Source organism: Amphiura filiformis, chromosome 1 (genome assembly GCF_039555335.1).
Source record: "Amphiura filiformis chromosome 1, Afil_fr2py, whole genome shotgun sequence".
Lineage (NCBI taxonomy): Eukaryota > Metazoa > Echinodermata > Ophiuroidea > Amphilepidida > Amphiuridae > Amphiura > Amphiura filiformis.
In genome coordinates, this window is record NC_092628.1 from 29,923,334 (window position 1) to 29,935,868 (window position 12,535).

General features: G+C 37.8%; 1 protein-coding gene and 1 long non-coding RNA gene across 2 annotated transcripts in view; both read left to right on the forward strand.

Moving 5' to 3' along the window:
- The window catches only part of LOC140141472 (uncharacterized), a 262,118-nt gene that overhangs the window by 197,862 nt on the left and 51,721 nt on the right, over positions 1-12,535 (forward strand). The window lies entirely within an intron of this gene.
- Positions 8,693-12,126, forward strand: LOC140141161 (uncharacterized). The gene is made up of 2 exons (XM_072162987.1): positions 8,693-8,797; positions 9,963-12,126. The coding sequence occupies exon 2, from the start codon at positions 9,973-9,975 to the stop codon at positions 11,125-11,127; it is 1,155 nt and encodes a 384-aa protein (XP_072019088.1). The 5' UTR covers positions 8,693-8,797; positions 9,963-9,972; the 3' UTR covers positions 11,128-12,126.

Genomic DNA, 12,535 nt, shown 5'->3' on the forward strand with positions numbered 1-12,535 from the left:
GAAGTGAGTTGTGTGGATGGTTAATACTTTAAATAATGTCTTTAAAATAAAACCGGACAAGCGATAAATCGACAATTACGACATAAATGCTACTGGTTTACACAAGAAATATGGCTATAATAGATGTTGTACTTGATACATGTGTATTAAAACTACAAATAACTTATCTAATATTTCCTACACCTTATCTATGCTAAGGGAGTCAGTTTTAAGATATGTTTATATGTTTAATTTACTTACCATATCGTCATATTGGTTTCAAGCAAGCAGTAATAAACAGGTGTACAATTGCAGTTCCTAGGCTTTATAACTCACGTTTGTTTGATAGCAAGTAAAACTGTAGTCATTTTAAAGTAAGATGAGCACTGGTGGCACTATTTATCTTAAACCTTCTTCTTTAATACTTGTATGATAAATGGAATTAGAACATCAGAAACAAAGACTAACCAAGTCTGGCAAGGAAAAACTTTTTATTATGAAATGCAGGCGCATATACAGAACTTCAGCAACCGGGTGGTGGGGTGGGGGGTGTTTGCGCGAATTTCTTGGTGAGCTAAGAAAGGATCATGAAACGTGTAGGGGAGACCGGGGCAAAATGGACTACGGGGCAAAGCGAAACACCCCCATTAACTTCTTTATATGCTGCCCTCAAAAACAGTGTAGATTGGAAATAGCCATTCAAGTTGAAAAAAATGGCCTTAGGGGAAATGAAGGATTTGGGGTGATAGAGTCACTATATTGGCCTTTGGGTGACATATTCAAGGAGAAATAAGGGGTCTTGGATGACAAAGCCGAAAATTATGGACCTTTGAGTGACCTGGGCCCTTAACAGCTTTACATGCGCGTCACCTACAAAAGTCCACACCCCGGACTTTCACGTACCGCATTCTGTTGACCGAAAAACTAATAACCCTCTCAAATAATCCCACCCAGACCCCGCTTTTATCTGTGTAGATTAAATACCGAACTCGATACATAGCATTATGTAATCTATGGTGTTTACTACACATAATTACGAATCTCATAATTACGAAAAGTCTTCACAGGACAAATACCTGTATTATCACTCGGGAGCTGTTCTTCATTATCATCTCCTTCACCAGCAGAGGTTGAATATAATGGCTTCTCTAGTGAGGTTAAAATTGCATGCAAATGTTTTGTCAGTCGCTACAGTAATATACACTTCTCAAAGTCAAAATCAAACCAAAGTGTTTTTCGGTTTCATGGGACATCAGTACTTCTTATTAATTTATTTTAATTTCTCTGTCATCTGAACAATAGAGGAAGGAATATATCCGCGCCTACTCAATAATGGTTGTTTCATTGACAAACTACTGTGTTCCCTGTCGGATTAAGTAGGCCTATTGAACAGGTCCTAAACAACTTAGTCAGTAAACTGTATGCCTTACAACAGATAACACACTCGCTATAGCCGTGCTCTTTTTATGTGATATTGATACGGTACCGAAGACAACAGCTGTTCCGAACTCAGCCAGGAACCCTGTTTCCAGACGAAAATTTGTATGAATGCAAAGTAATTATCCCACATAGAGGAATACAACATCTATCCTGCGTTAATTTGCAATCTGTTGCCTGCAAAGCCGACGGTCAGACATAAACTCTAAAAGGAGCATGTCCAGATATCAGAATTAGTTTCATGGTAAGCTTAAGGGATCTAAAATGAGCGTTTATTGCGTTTCGACAGTATTTTTGTGGGACATGAGAGCACCTCAGACCTATCGAATTGCATTCTGAATACGAAGCATGTCTTTCTGATATCAAATAATTTTCATTTTGTGAAAATCACAATATAATACAAATTTTATGACAAATTATAAAAATTTGATATTTTTCAAATTTTTGATATATAACAGTACTCGAAGTAAATCATATAAATCTAATGAGATATTCTTAAAGTGTATGTAGCAGGGAGGAAAAGCCGACGGTCAATTGAAAACTTTGACCTTTCATATTGAAGATATGTATTTTGTTCCCAAAAAGACCTATTTTTTTGGTGTTTTGGGAAAAAATCCATATCTTCAATACGAAAGGTCAAAAGTTTCAATTGATCGTCGGCTTTTCATCCCACCTACATACACTTTAAGTATAAATCATCAGATTCATAAAGTTTACTTCAAGTACTGTTAAATATCAAAAAATATAAATTTTTAATGATTTGCCATAAAATGTGTATTAAATTGCGAATTTCAGAAAATCAAAATTATTTGATATCAGAATGAAATTCTTCGTATTCAGAATGCAATTCGATATGTCTGATGTGTTCTAATGTCCCACAATAAATACTGTCCAAACGTTCATACCCCAGCCCTTAAAACGCATTGAAAACGCCAAATTTCATTCACAAAATATATAATATTAGTAAATCACCAAAGTGAATGGTAACGTAGTTATGTATAAAAGAACTGTTTTAACAATAACAAAGTATGTACCCTAAGATTTGTCTTTGGCATGTCGCTTTTTTGAAATATCACCAAAAACATCAAATTGTGGTTTTGGAAAAACGCCCCAAAATGTAAAACAAACATGAACCTTCCAAAATAAATACATATTCGCACTCGGTGGTCCAGTCACTGTGATTTGGGGTAACTCGTCGCTTCCTCTCTCCGGTTACATGTACTTTAAATTTGCCCATACCCCAGCCTTTAAGCTGACATAAGCTAACCATTATGTCTATTGAGTTGACAGAATTCGCAGATGCTTCCAATGGTCTGATAATCGGCAGTACTAGAATTAATAAATCGGCAAAAATAAAGTATCTCGAAACTACTCCTTTTTATTCATAAATCAAAGGCAGTCCTTCTAAGTTTTATTCTGGAAAATACGACGACCAAATCTTGTGAACTTTTATTTTTACATCAATTTCAATAATGCCCATGTGTTTTCTATGGGTAACATACGTTACTAAGGGTTATTAAACATGTTATTGCTTTAAAACACTAAAAAAATTAAATGTAAGGCAAGTCTCGCTGTCATATTGTAAGATAGATGTCACATTTTTCAAAATCACTCGTTTGTCAATTTTTGATGCTTTTATTTAATATGCAAAATTCAAACAAACTAGAAAGAAAGTAAGTTACGTTACCATTGGATTGAAAGGAGTGCTGCAAGCTCCTTTGTTGACAATGCATAAACTAACTATTTTGGCATAAAACAATGCAATGTCGCCTTTTAGTTCAAAAAGAAATTTTTGTTAAAGGGGAAGTGATTGCCTCAAAAAAGAGTTGAAAAAGAAATGAAAATTTAGATGAAACTTACGTTACAATTATTAGGATATTTTTCATTGAGTCTATTTTCTGTAATGCCCTTTTCCTAAGTACTTATAATACATGGTGGCGTTATTATAAGAAAACAATACACGGATAATCGGTCGCAGTTTTAGTAAATTTTAATAGGGTGTTAAAATTAATGGTAACGTATGTTTCTGTCACGTAGGTAACATTTTAACTTCAAAATGCCCGACAAATATGTTGGAAATGCGTTAACGAAATAATATCAATAAAATTGATCAAGTATACCTGCGGCTATAATTTGCTCAACAGTTTATTAAATATTACAGTCTGAATCTTTTTTTAGATCCATTCAAATTTTCTTTGCTGCTCAGCACAGTTGGTGCTGTTTTAGTTTGCTTTTTTGATAAATATTATAGGTCTGCCTCTAAATCATCTAGTTTCACCTGATATTGGTGGCATTTAACTGTGAGAGTTTTGAAAATGCAAAAATTCCGCCAGAAATTAGCCATTTTCCCATTGAAAACTGTCTGATGGATAATTAGTGGTAATTAACCTTAAAGGGTGATGGTCAGATTTTATCCAAAATGTGCTTTTCAATGCCTTGTGGTGTGCATTTGAAGGCCTCGTGAATATAAATCACTTTTCGACACATTTTCACAATGTCTATCGGATCTTTAATGTTAACCAAACATATCAGGAAATAACAGGAATGTTTCTTATCAACAGAGAGGTTGCAATTTCCCTTACGCCATGCGCCTTACTGTGACCGATCTCTCCTCTACCTGCACCTGACGCTAAGCGATGGTACGCGGCGTGGCGCCAATTCCGACAAATCGTGACTCATCCCAACAATGCCTCATTTCAAATATATAGTTTTAGTTTTGGTTTTGGTTTTGGTCACGTGGTTTCCTATTGTCCTGCCTAACCACTTGAATCACAAGATATCGAACTCTTTGTTTCTACCTTTTGTTTAAAACTAAACATTTGTGACAGGTAGTTTCGGTTTTGGTTTCAGTTTCTTATAAGTGGTGTGACGAATAAAATTACAGGATTTTCGAGTTACCTGATCTAAGTATACAAAAGAAATGTTTAAATTTCGCAGTGCAATATTCACGAGCAGAGAAGTCGAACAAAACAGTCTACATTTGAAAGCATTGATTTAGTTTGAAAGCATTGGCTTGAGACTACGAAATAGCCTAAGCTGATTTCACTGTGAAAATATATAGACCATCGAAATATTTGCATTCGACATTACAAAAGAGGCCACTACTGTAATTGTATAGGTGCTATAAACAAAATCGATTCATGTCCTTAATCCCATGTACCAGAATCGATGGAAGGCCATTATATGACCTCTAATAACCTAATGACTTTTACTGAAGCAATTTTTACTGCAAAAAGTAGAAGATAGCGGGGAGAAGATTAGGGTGGGGGTGGGGGGGGGGGTTGGAGGGCAAGGGGGATATGGGCCGGGAGAGAGAAACATATGAGAGAGAGCATTGGAAGTGAAAGAGAAGGGGAGGAGAGCTCGAGATGAAGATATCGAATGTAGGGGAGGAGGAGGGGGAAAGGGGTAATTTAGGAAAGAGGTGGTTATATAGGAGGGGAGCCCCTCTTAAAGAGGTATGGGTTGTGCTTCCCGGGCATAATAAACTAATTCATAATCAAATCATCTCCATGCATCGTTTATGTTTCATACAAACAAACAAATTCCCCCACCCCACCCCATCCTTCAGTATACGCGCATGTATATGATTTCTAGGCCTAGAACTCGTGAGTGTAATATGCCACCTACCTTCGACAGAGAGCATCAACTGCGGGATAGATTTCCGATATCAATCATGATAATAATTATGTTAGCACAATAGGCTATTTTATACTTCTGGTTATACCCTATACTGTGTCCTCCCAGCATAATAGTGTTATGATTGCAGATCAGATCAGCTCTACTTTTTAATCCCTTGATTTTTGGTTTCTGAACAAAAGAGAAACCAAAACTATATATTTGAAATGAGGGAATGTTTACACCATGAAGGGCATGCCGGGAAGAACAATCTTTTTTGATAACTGGAGGTTAGCACATGGTCGGCTTGCTTTCAAGGGAACAAGAGAATTAGAAACTTTCAACTGGAGTAGGGATCATGTGTGGAGTAAACTGCGGACAACTGTCGGTATTGTTCATGACGTCTTCTGAGCAGAGTGTTCATGGTATTGAAGACCTAATACGGTTATCATAGTATATTGGTGATAATGCTCAATTTCGAACTATAACTCTTTATCATAAATTATTTAAGACATTAACGTTGTTTGATGAGGCTGATGCCCTATTCAAATCTACTTTTGCTCAATTGCATTCATCATAATCAAGATCATAATTATCCATTCTGTCAGTGAATGGAAATTATTATAATATTTGAGGTTTATTTCATATTAATGGTTCATTTTAAATAGCCATTTCATTTTATTTGGAACAAAACGGATTAAACCCGACGCTGGAGCAGGGTACTCTGCACGTACTCAGAAGTTATGAACGTGTAAAAGATGTTCAACAAATTTTATTCTTAAACATCAATAAAAATCGTCATGAAAATTGCAAATCAGCAATTATCATAAGTTTATTAGCCAGAACACATAGAACGCGTTCATTAATGTAACGGTTTTTAACACATGACACGTGTTTAACTTATTTAGAGAACACTAGTGTTAATGTAGAGAACACAGGTGTTATTACCTCAGAACACTAGTGTAACATGTTCTAATCCTTTAAACTCTGGTGTTCAAAATTACTATCTATGAACACCTCGGACACATGAAAGAAATGTAACGGTTTTTTAACACATGACACGTGTTCAAACATTCATTTTCAGAATGCTGGTGTTCAACCTTTATTTATACATTTTCAAAATCTCATTACTCGACAATAAACAAATGCATGGTAGTATAAACAAGATAATGGCAGTGTTCCGAAGAATTCCGATGAAATCAGAGAGCTTTCACCTAAGGCAAGCCCAAGGCTCGAACCCTCGCCGATCGTATCTCCCGGCTGACAGCGCAACGCATTTTAATGCGATTAAAATCGCTCGGCCATAGTCACCCTCTTGTGTCTCTCTATGCTTGTTCATGGCTGTCAACAGATATACGGGCTCCGAGTCGCTCCCAAAGTTGCCCTGAATTTCATTCTTCTCTAAATCCTTCGAATTTACTCTCACTATCATCCCATTTGTTTTGGAAAAGACAGTTTGTTATAGCGTTTCCCGGAAGCGTTTCCACGTTGCATCGCCATTGTTGTTGTTGTTGTTGTTACTTATATCCCTCCTTCAAAGGAGCACCGTGTATTTCTCGCTGACACGTCGCAGCTGTCCAACGCCTCTATCTGCTCATGCGTTCCATTTTTGAACACCAGTATTCAATATAATCATTCAGAACACTTGTGACACGTCTGATCAATACTATGTGTTCCACATTATACTAAAAGAACACTAATGTGCAAGGCTTATCATATTTTCAAATACACTAGTGTTCTAAAGAGACAATGAACACCTCGGACGCGTCTGAGAGGCGTCACGTGTTCGGGAACATTTGCAGTGTAGTGAGAGTTTAACTTTTGCGCCAACACACAAAGCGCCGCAAATCCACAGATAGTTGTGTACGATGTAGTTAATGGTAATGGCACGTACCCGGAGGATTTAAACCATAACGAGATCTGGGCGACCAATCACAAGCCAGATCCATTTAAAGATGCTTTACATAATGACTAATTTTAGTAGGCCAGAAATTGGCATATCTTTACATAGAGACCCGTGTTAAGAAAGTTAACCCCAATCCAAAGTAAGTAGTCCACAATTCAGAGTCTTATGCTTAAATGTAATAGCCAGAGTATGCACAATGGGCAAGTGAATTACGGAGAAGTCTAAATGCTATCGTGCTTGTGTTTGAAATTGCGGGGTCCACGTCCAACTTAGTTTTGTCAGCATACATTTTTAACGGAATACTACCTAGCGCGATAGACATCCATATGATAAAGGACGCGACGGTGGGATATTTCTCACAAGTCAAAACGGGTGTAAGCAGTTTGATGTCAACAGGCAAAAACATGGCTTTTATAATTTTCTCAAAAGGTAGATGGCAAATGCGTGTCATTCTCAGATTATGTTTTGGAGACCTCTGCTTTGATTAAGATGATATCAAATGTACATTTCAATTGCCACGGTAACGCGACTTGTGGCTGGAAACACGACCCTTGCTTTTGTACATAAAGTCTATGTAAAGCTATTTTCTGGTATGAATAGAACGAATCACATGGTTTTATTTAAAATAAACTCATATTGATCATGAAAACGAATAAAAACAGCCCCCTCAACACGCGATATTCAAAATTCCCGGGCACCGAAGTTGTCTGGGGCAATGACATCCCAGTAATACAATGAAGAATGACGACAATAGTGAGTACACATAAACATGACATCATTGCACCAGACAATTTCGGCGCGGGAATTTTGAATATCGCATGTTGAGAGCCGGCTGTTTTTATTCGTTTTTATGGTCAATATGACAATATGAGTTTGTTTTAAATAATATTTTTTTTATTTTTTAGGCATAATGTTGTGATCGCAGAAGACTTCCTTTAAAAGGTAGATCGTTTTGCGGTCAAAGATTTTCCTTATCGGAAATTGTGTACTATAAAGCAGGGAAGATTAAAGGTGTATTGGACATTATTAATTATATGTATCTGCTTTATTTGTTGAAGTTTTTCTTGGATGAAATTTCCATGCGATACTAGTAATTGTAAAGTTAAAGCGTAGAGCTCAACGCGAAATACTTTTCAGAGAAAATAGGGGCGTTATTATCATTGTTAAAGGGCATATCTATTGCAAAAACAAGTTTAACTCCATTCGAAGAGAATAATTATTACATTACAAGTTGACACTCGTTGCAATTTTTGATTCGTATTTCACTTGAAAAAAGCCAAAATGTGTTGATAAAATGCTGGCTCGTACGGCGCTTATTGATTTCCAATGCTGCAGACTGATGAAGTACATTATATGAAGATGTTCAGTGATATTTATGAAGATGTTCAGTGATGTATGCCTAATGCGCGACCTTGTACACGAGAGAAATTGGGAAGGGACAACAAAAGCCATGGAGATTTGTTACTTGCATAATAAATACAATATTGATATGTCATGCTCAAATTCTAAGCTCGTACGGTGAAATTGGTATATTTTTTTTACAAATTTTAAACGACTTAATTTTTTCAAAAAAGGAGTCATTTTCATTGGCCTCAAAATATTAGCTTACCAATGATATGATGTTGTCCGAGCAATATATATGCCCTTTAAACACTACTTTAAGTTTGTAAAAACTACTTCAAGTTTGCATGTCCTTCGTGCACAAGCAGGACAAGGTTCACTTCCGTAGTTTCGCTCTCGATCCGCTCCGAACCACATAGTTTGGATTTATGAAATATTGGTGGAATGAATCATTTGATCTTGAAATTGCAGTACATCGAAAACAACATCAATAGAAAGAACGCGACTAATAACAAGGTGAGTAAATCTGCATTTATTACTATTTACAAGTATTACTATTATGATTACTATTATTATTACTGTTACTTTGACTATATACAAGTCGTGTGCAATTTTCGGTAAGGCGCTACATATTACGAATACTTTATAGAACATGTCAAATGCAACGAAACATCCAATCTGTTGGAACGTAAATTAAATATTATGTTAATATAAATTAATATCGGCCAGTGAATGACGCGTGGCATATGTTGCAAAGAATTAAACAAAATTTATATAACAAAATGTGTTTTATACATTAAATCTTTCTTTCTTTCTTTCGTTCGTTCGTTCGTTCGTTCGTTCTTTCTTTCTTTCTTTTTCTTTCTTTCTTTCTTTCTTTCTTTCTTTCTTTCTTTCTTTCTTTCTTTCTTTCTTTCTTTCTTTCTTTCTTTCTTTCTTTCTTTCTTTCTTTCTTTCTTTCTTTCTTTCTTTCTTTCTTTCTTTCTTTCTTTCTTTCTCTTTTCTTTCTATCTTTCTTTCTATCTTTCTTTCTTTCTTTCTTTCTTTCTCTCTGAGTACTTTAGTATATCAGCCATCAAGTTATAGTAAATAAATCTATTATTCAGACGATTGACGAATAAACACCATGGATCCCCCTTTATTAAATACTCTTATTAAAAATAATGTTACTGTAATTAATGCACTTCATGCTTAGTATAAAAACAAACATTGTACATTTACAATCATAAAAACAGTATAAATCCGGGACAAATTGAGAGTATCGATGTGATCCAACCATTTCCTTTTTGTTCCTGCTTTGGATGTTTGAATATCGAGCAATATTATCAAATCAAATAAAAATAATAACTCTTTATCCTGTTAAATATCTAGCAACATTGTCAGTCTATTGTCAAATAAAAAAATTAAATCCCCCCCCCAAAAAACACACCAAAAAACAACAACAAACAAACAAACCAAAAAAAACCAAAAAACAAAAACAAACAAAAAACCCAACAAAAAAACAACAACACAAACAAAAACAAAAACAAAAATATATTTTGCTGTTGACGTTTCTAATGCGACCTATTTACAAAAAGGAGCAGATGTTAGGGATTTTGCTACGGCACGGTCCTTTGATGTGTATATCACCGTCCCGCAAGCCACGTGATAACATAATAACCTCTTAATACTTTGATTTCAGAGTCGGTTTAATGTCTACCTTTATCGGAATCCTGCTAGATGTGTCTGGCTCCATGAGAAGCAGCATTGGGGAGGGAGTGACTGAAGAGGGAGGAACGTGGGCGCACTCTGTATTTACAGTGATTGACGACCTAATAAAGCATGACGTCTCAAACAGTAATCGCGTTTTCGCAGTCGGTGTCGGAGCGAGCAAAGGCCAATACATATTTGACACGCTGGGCACGATTCAAGAAATCCAGAGGTATCAGAGAGAAGGAAGCCTTGATAGAGGCCCTGCTGAATACCCGACCATTGAAGATATCTTCCGAATACTGGAGTCAAATGGTGCGTGGACAATAAGAAAATGGACGGCGAAAGATACCGTAAGGCAAGTAGTATCTGAAAATGAGGCACAGTCAATCCTCAATAAACTTAGATTAGACAGATCCTTCACAAGAGATTTCGTGGACGATTACCTTCCTAAAGCTTGCCGCGAAGTAGAAGACCCTCGAGGTTCGTTACGCACGGTAGGTGATGTTGTCGGTGCTTTGTTCGATTCCTTGACTAAAAAAAGGTTTGCATCCGCCGCAAGTTCATTCGTCTGGGCTTCTACTACAGATATTGAAGAAGTTGTTAGAAAAGCTATGGCAACAGGAGAATTAAACGACATTTCGCTTAAAGGTGTGAGTGAGACATCAGTGTTTAGCATACAGGACGCGGCCAACATTATTCACGGATGTGTCGATGAAAGGGTGCTCAGAACGCAAAGAGCCACGGAATTACTGAAAATCGTCGAGCCATTTATTTATGGTGGTACACCATTACATTCAGCGTTGGGAGAAGCATCGGCCCTTATATTGGGATCACTGGATACATATCCAAATCATCGCAGATTACTGTTTATCCTGTCTGACGGATGTCCAACAGATAGTGGTAAACTCGACAGAATACAATCGCAACTCAGATATGCAAATGTCACCGTAGTTAGTTGCTACATTTACAGATCATCACGTGTTGAGCCGCGGAGACTTTACAGCGTTGCTGATAGAAGCTGGGAGAGAGGGGCCAGATTCTTGTTCAATTTGAGTTCCAAAATACCAACAGATTTGGTCACTAGGGCAATATTCATCAAACACGGATGGCAGATCGATATTAATACAAACGAGACGAAACTTTTATTCATGTAAATCACCCTGACAACTTGAAAGATGTCTGTGCCTTGGCACGAAACGCTGTCTGTTGCCAGGATACGTTGTCCGATTTGCTCGTGTCTGTCGATCTTGATGTCTACATCAACCAAAAGAACTCTAGCATCAAAGCACACGAGCAGGTAGGTGGGACCTGCTACGCAAACGCTTCAGCAGCAGTCCTTCATCTCTCGATGCACAGGATTCTCGGCCGAGACGGTGGATACCCAGACTTTGATGAGCTTCGAGACGACCTGATAAACTGCTACGGGATAGAAGGCGCTAACACTCGTCGCGTTTTACAGCAAGTCTGTCCAACGTACAGATTACGATGTCTACAGGTTGATGTCAATGGAGCCATGAAAGCCATTTCAGCAAAGCGTCCAGTTGTGGCAAAGTTTCAGCTTACTGATGACGAATGGACCACGTTCGGAGAGTTTTACCGGAAGAATCCAACAGGGATTTTGAAGGAGCGCGATCTCGACATCAGTAAAAGAAAATCAAATGTCAGAACCCATGGTCACGCAGTAGTGTTGACAAGTTTCAACAGTGAATGTCTTCGTCTGATGAATTCATGGGGAGACCAGTGGGCAGATATGGGATTCTTCAGAGTTGAAAAGACGTAGTGCTCGGTTTGCAGTTCATAGACGTTTACTGGACATTAGACGATTTGAGCCAGAGAGAGAAAGACTATTATGATAGACATGCGCCAGAAGTCGCTGAGAAACTTATCAGGTCACTGAAAGCTCTGCAAGTAGCAACTTTCGCTTGCCCGTTATGTGGCCAAACTTCAAATGTTACTGAGTTCAGTGGCACTACTTCGCGGGCCATATGCCCCACATGCAACCACGGGTTCTCGTGTAAGGATGGCGAGGGCAATCTTCTAGCACTGAATATGTACCTGACCTCGCTCAGCAGGTAGAACCCGGGACCCTAACACCATTTCCTATACCATATCGACGCTGAACCCAATAACGAATTCATTATACCTTTGCTTCTTTTATCAGTAGTGTTGACAAGTTTCAACAGTGAATGTCTTCGTCTGATGAATTCATGGGGAGACCAGTGGGCAGATATGGGATTCTTCAGAGTTGAAAAAGACGTAGTGCTCGGTTTGCAGTTCATAGACGTTTACTGGACATTAGACGAGTTGAGCCAGAGAGAGAAAGACTATTATGATAGACATGCGCCAGAAGTCGCTGAGAAACTTATCAGGTCACTGAAAGCTCTGCAAGTAGCAACTTTCGCTTGCCCGTTATGTGGCCAAACTTCAAATGTTACTGAGTTCAGTGGCACTACTTCGCGGGCCATATGCCCCACATGCAACCACGGGTTCTCGTGTAAGGATGGCGAGGGCAATCTTCTAGCACTGAATATGTACCTGACCTCGCTCAGCAGGTAGAACCCG

Coding starts and splice junctions, on each gene's coding strand:
- LOC140141161 (XM_072162987.1), top strand. CDS start 9,973: ATGTCTACCTTTATCGGAATCCTGCTAGATGTGTCTGGCTCCATGAGA.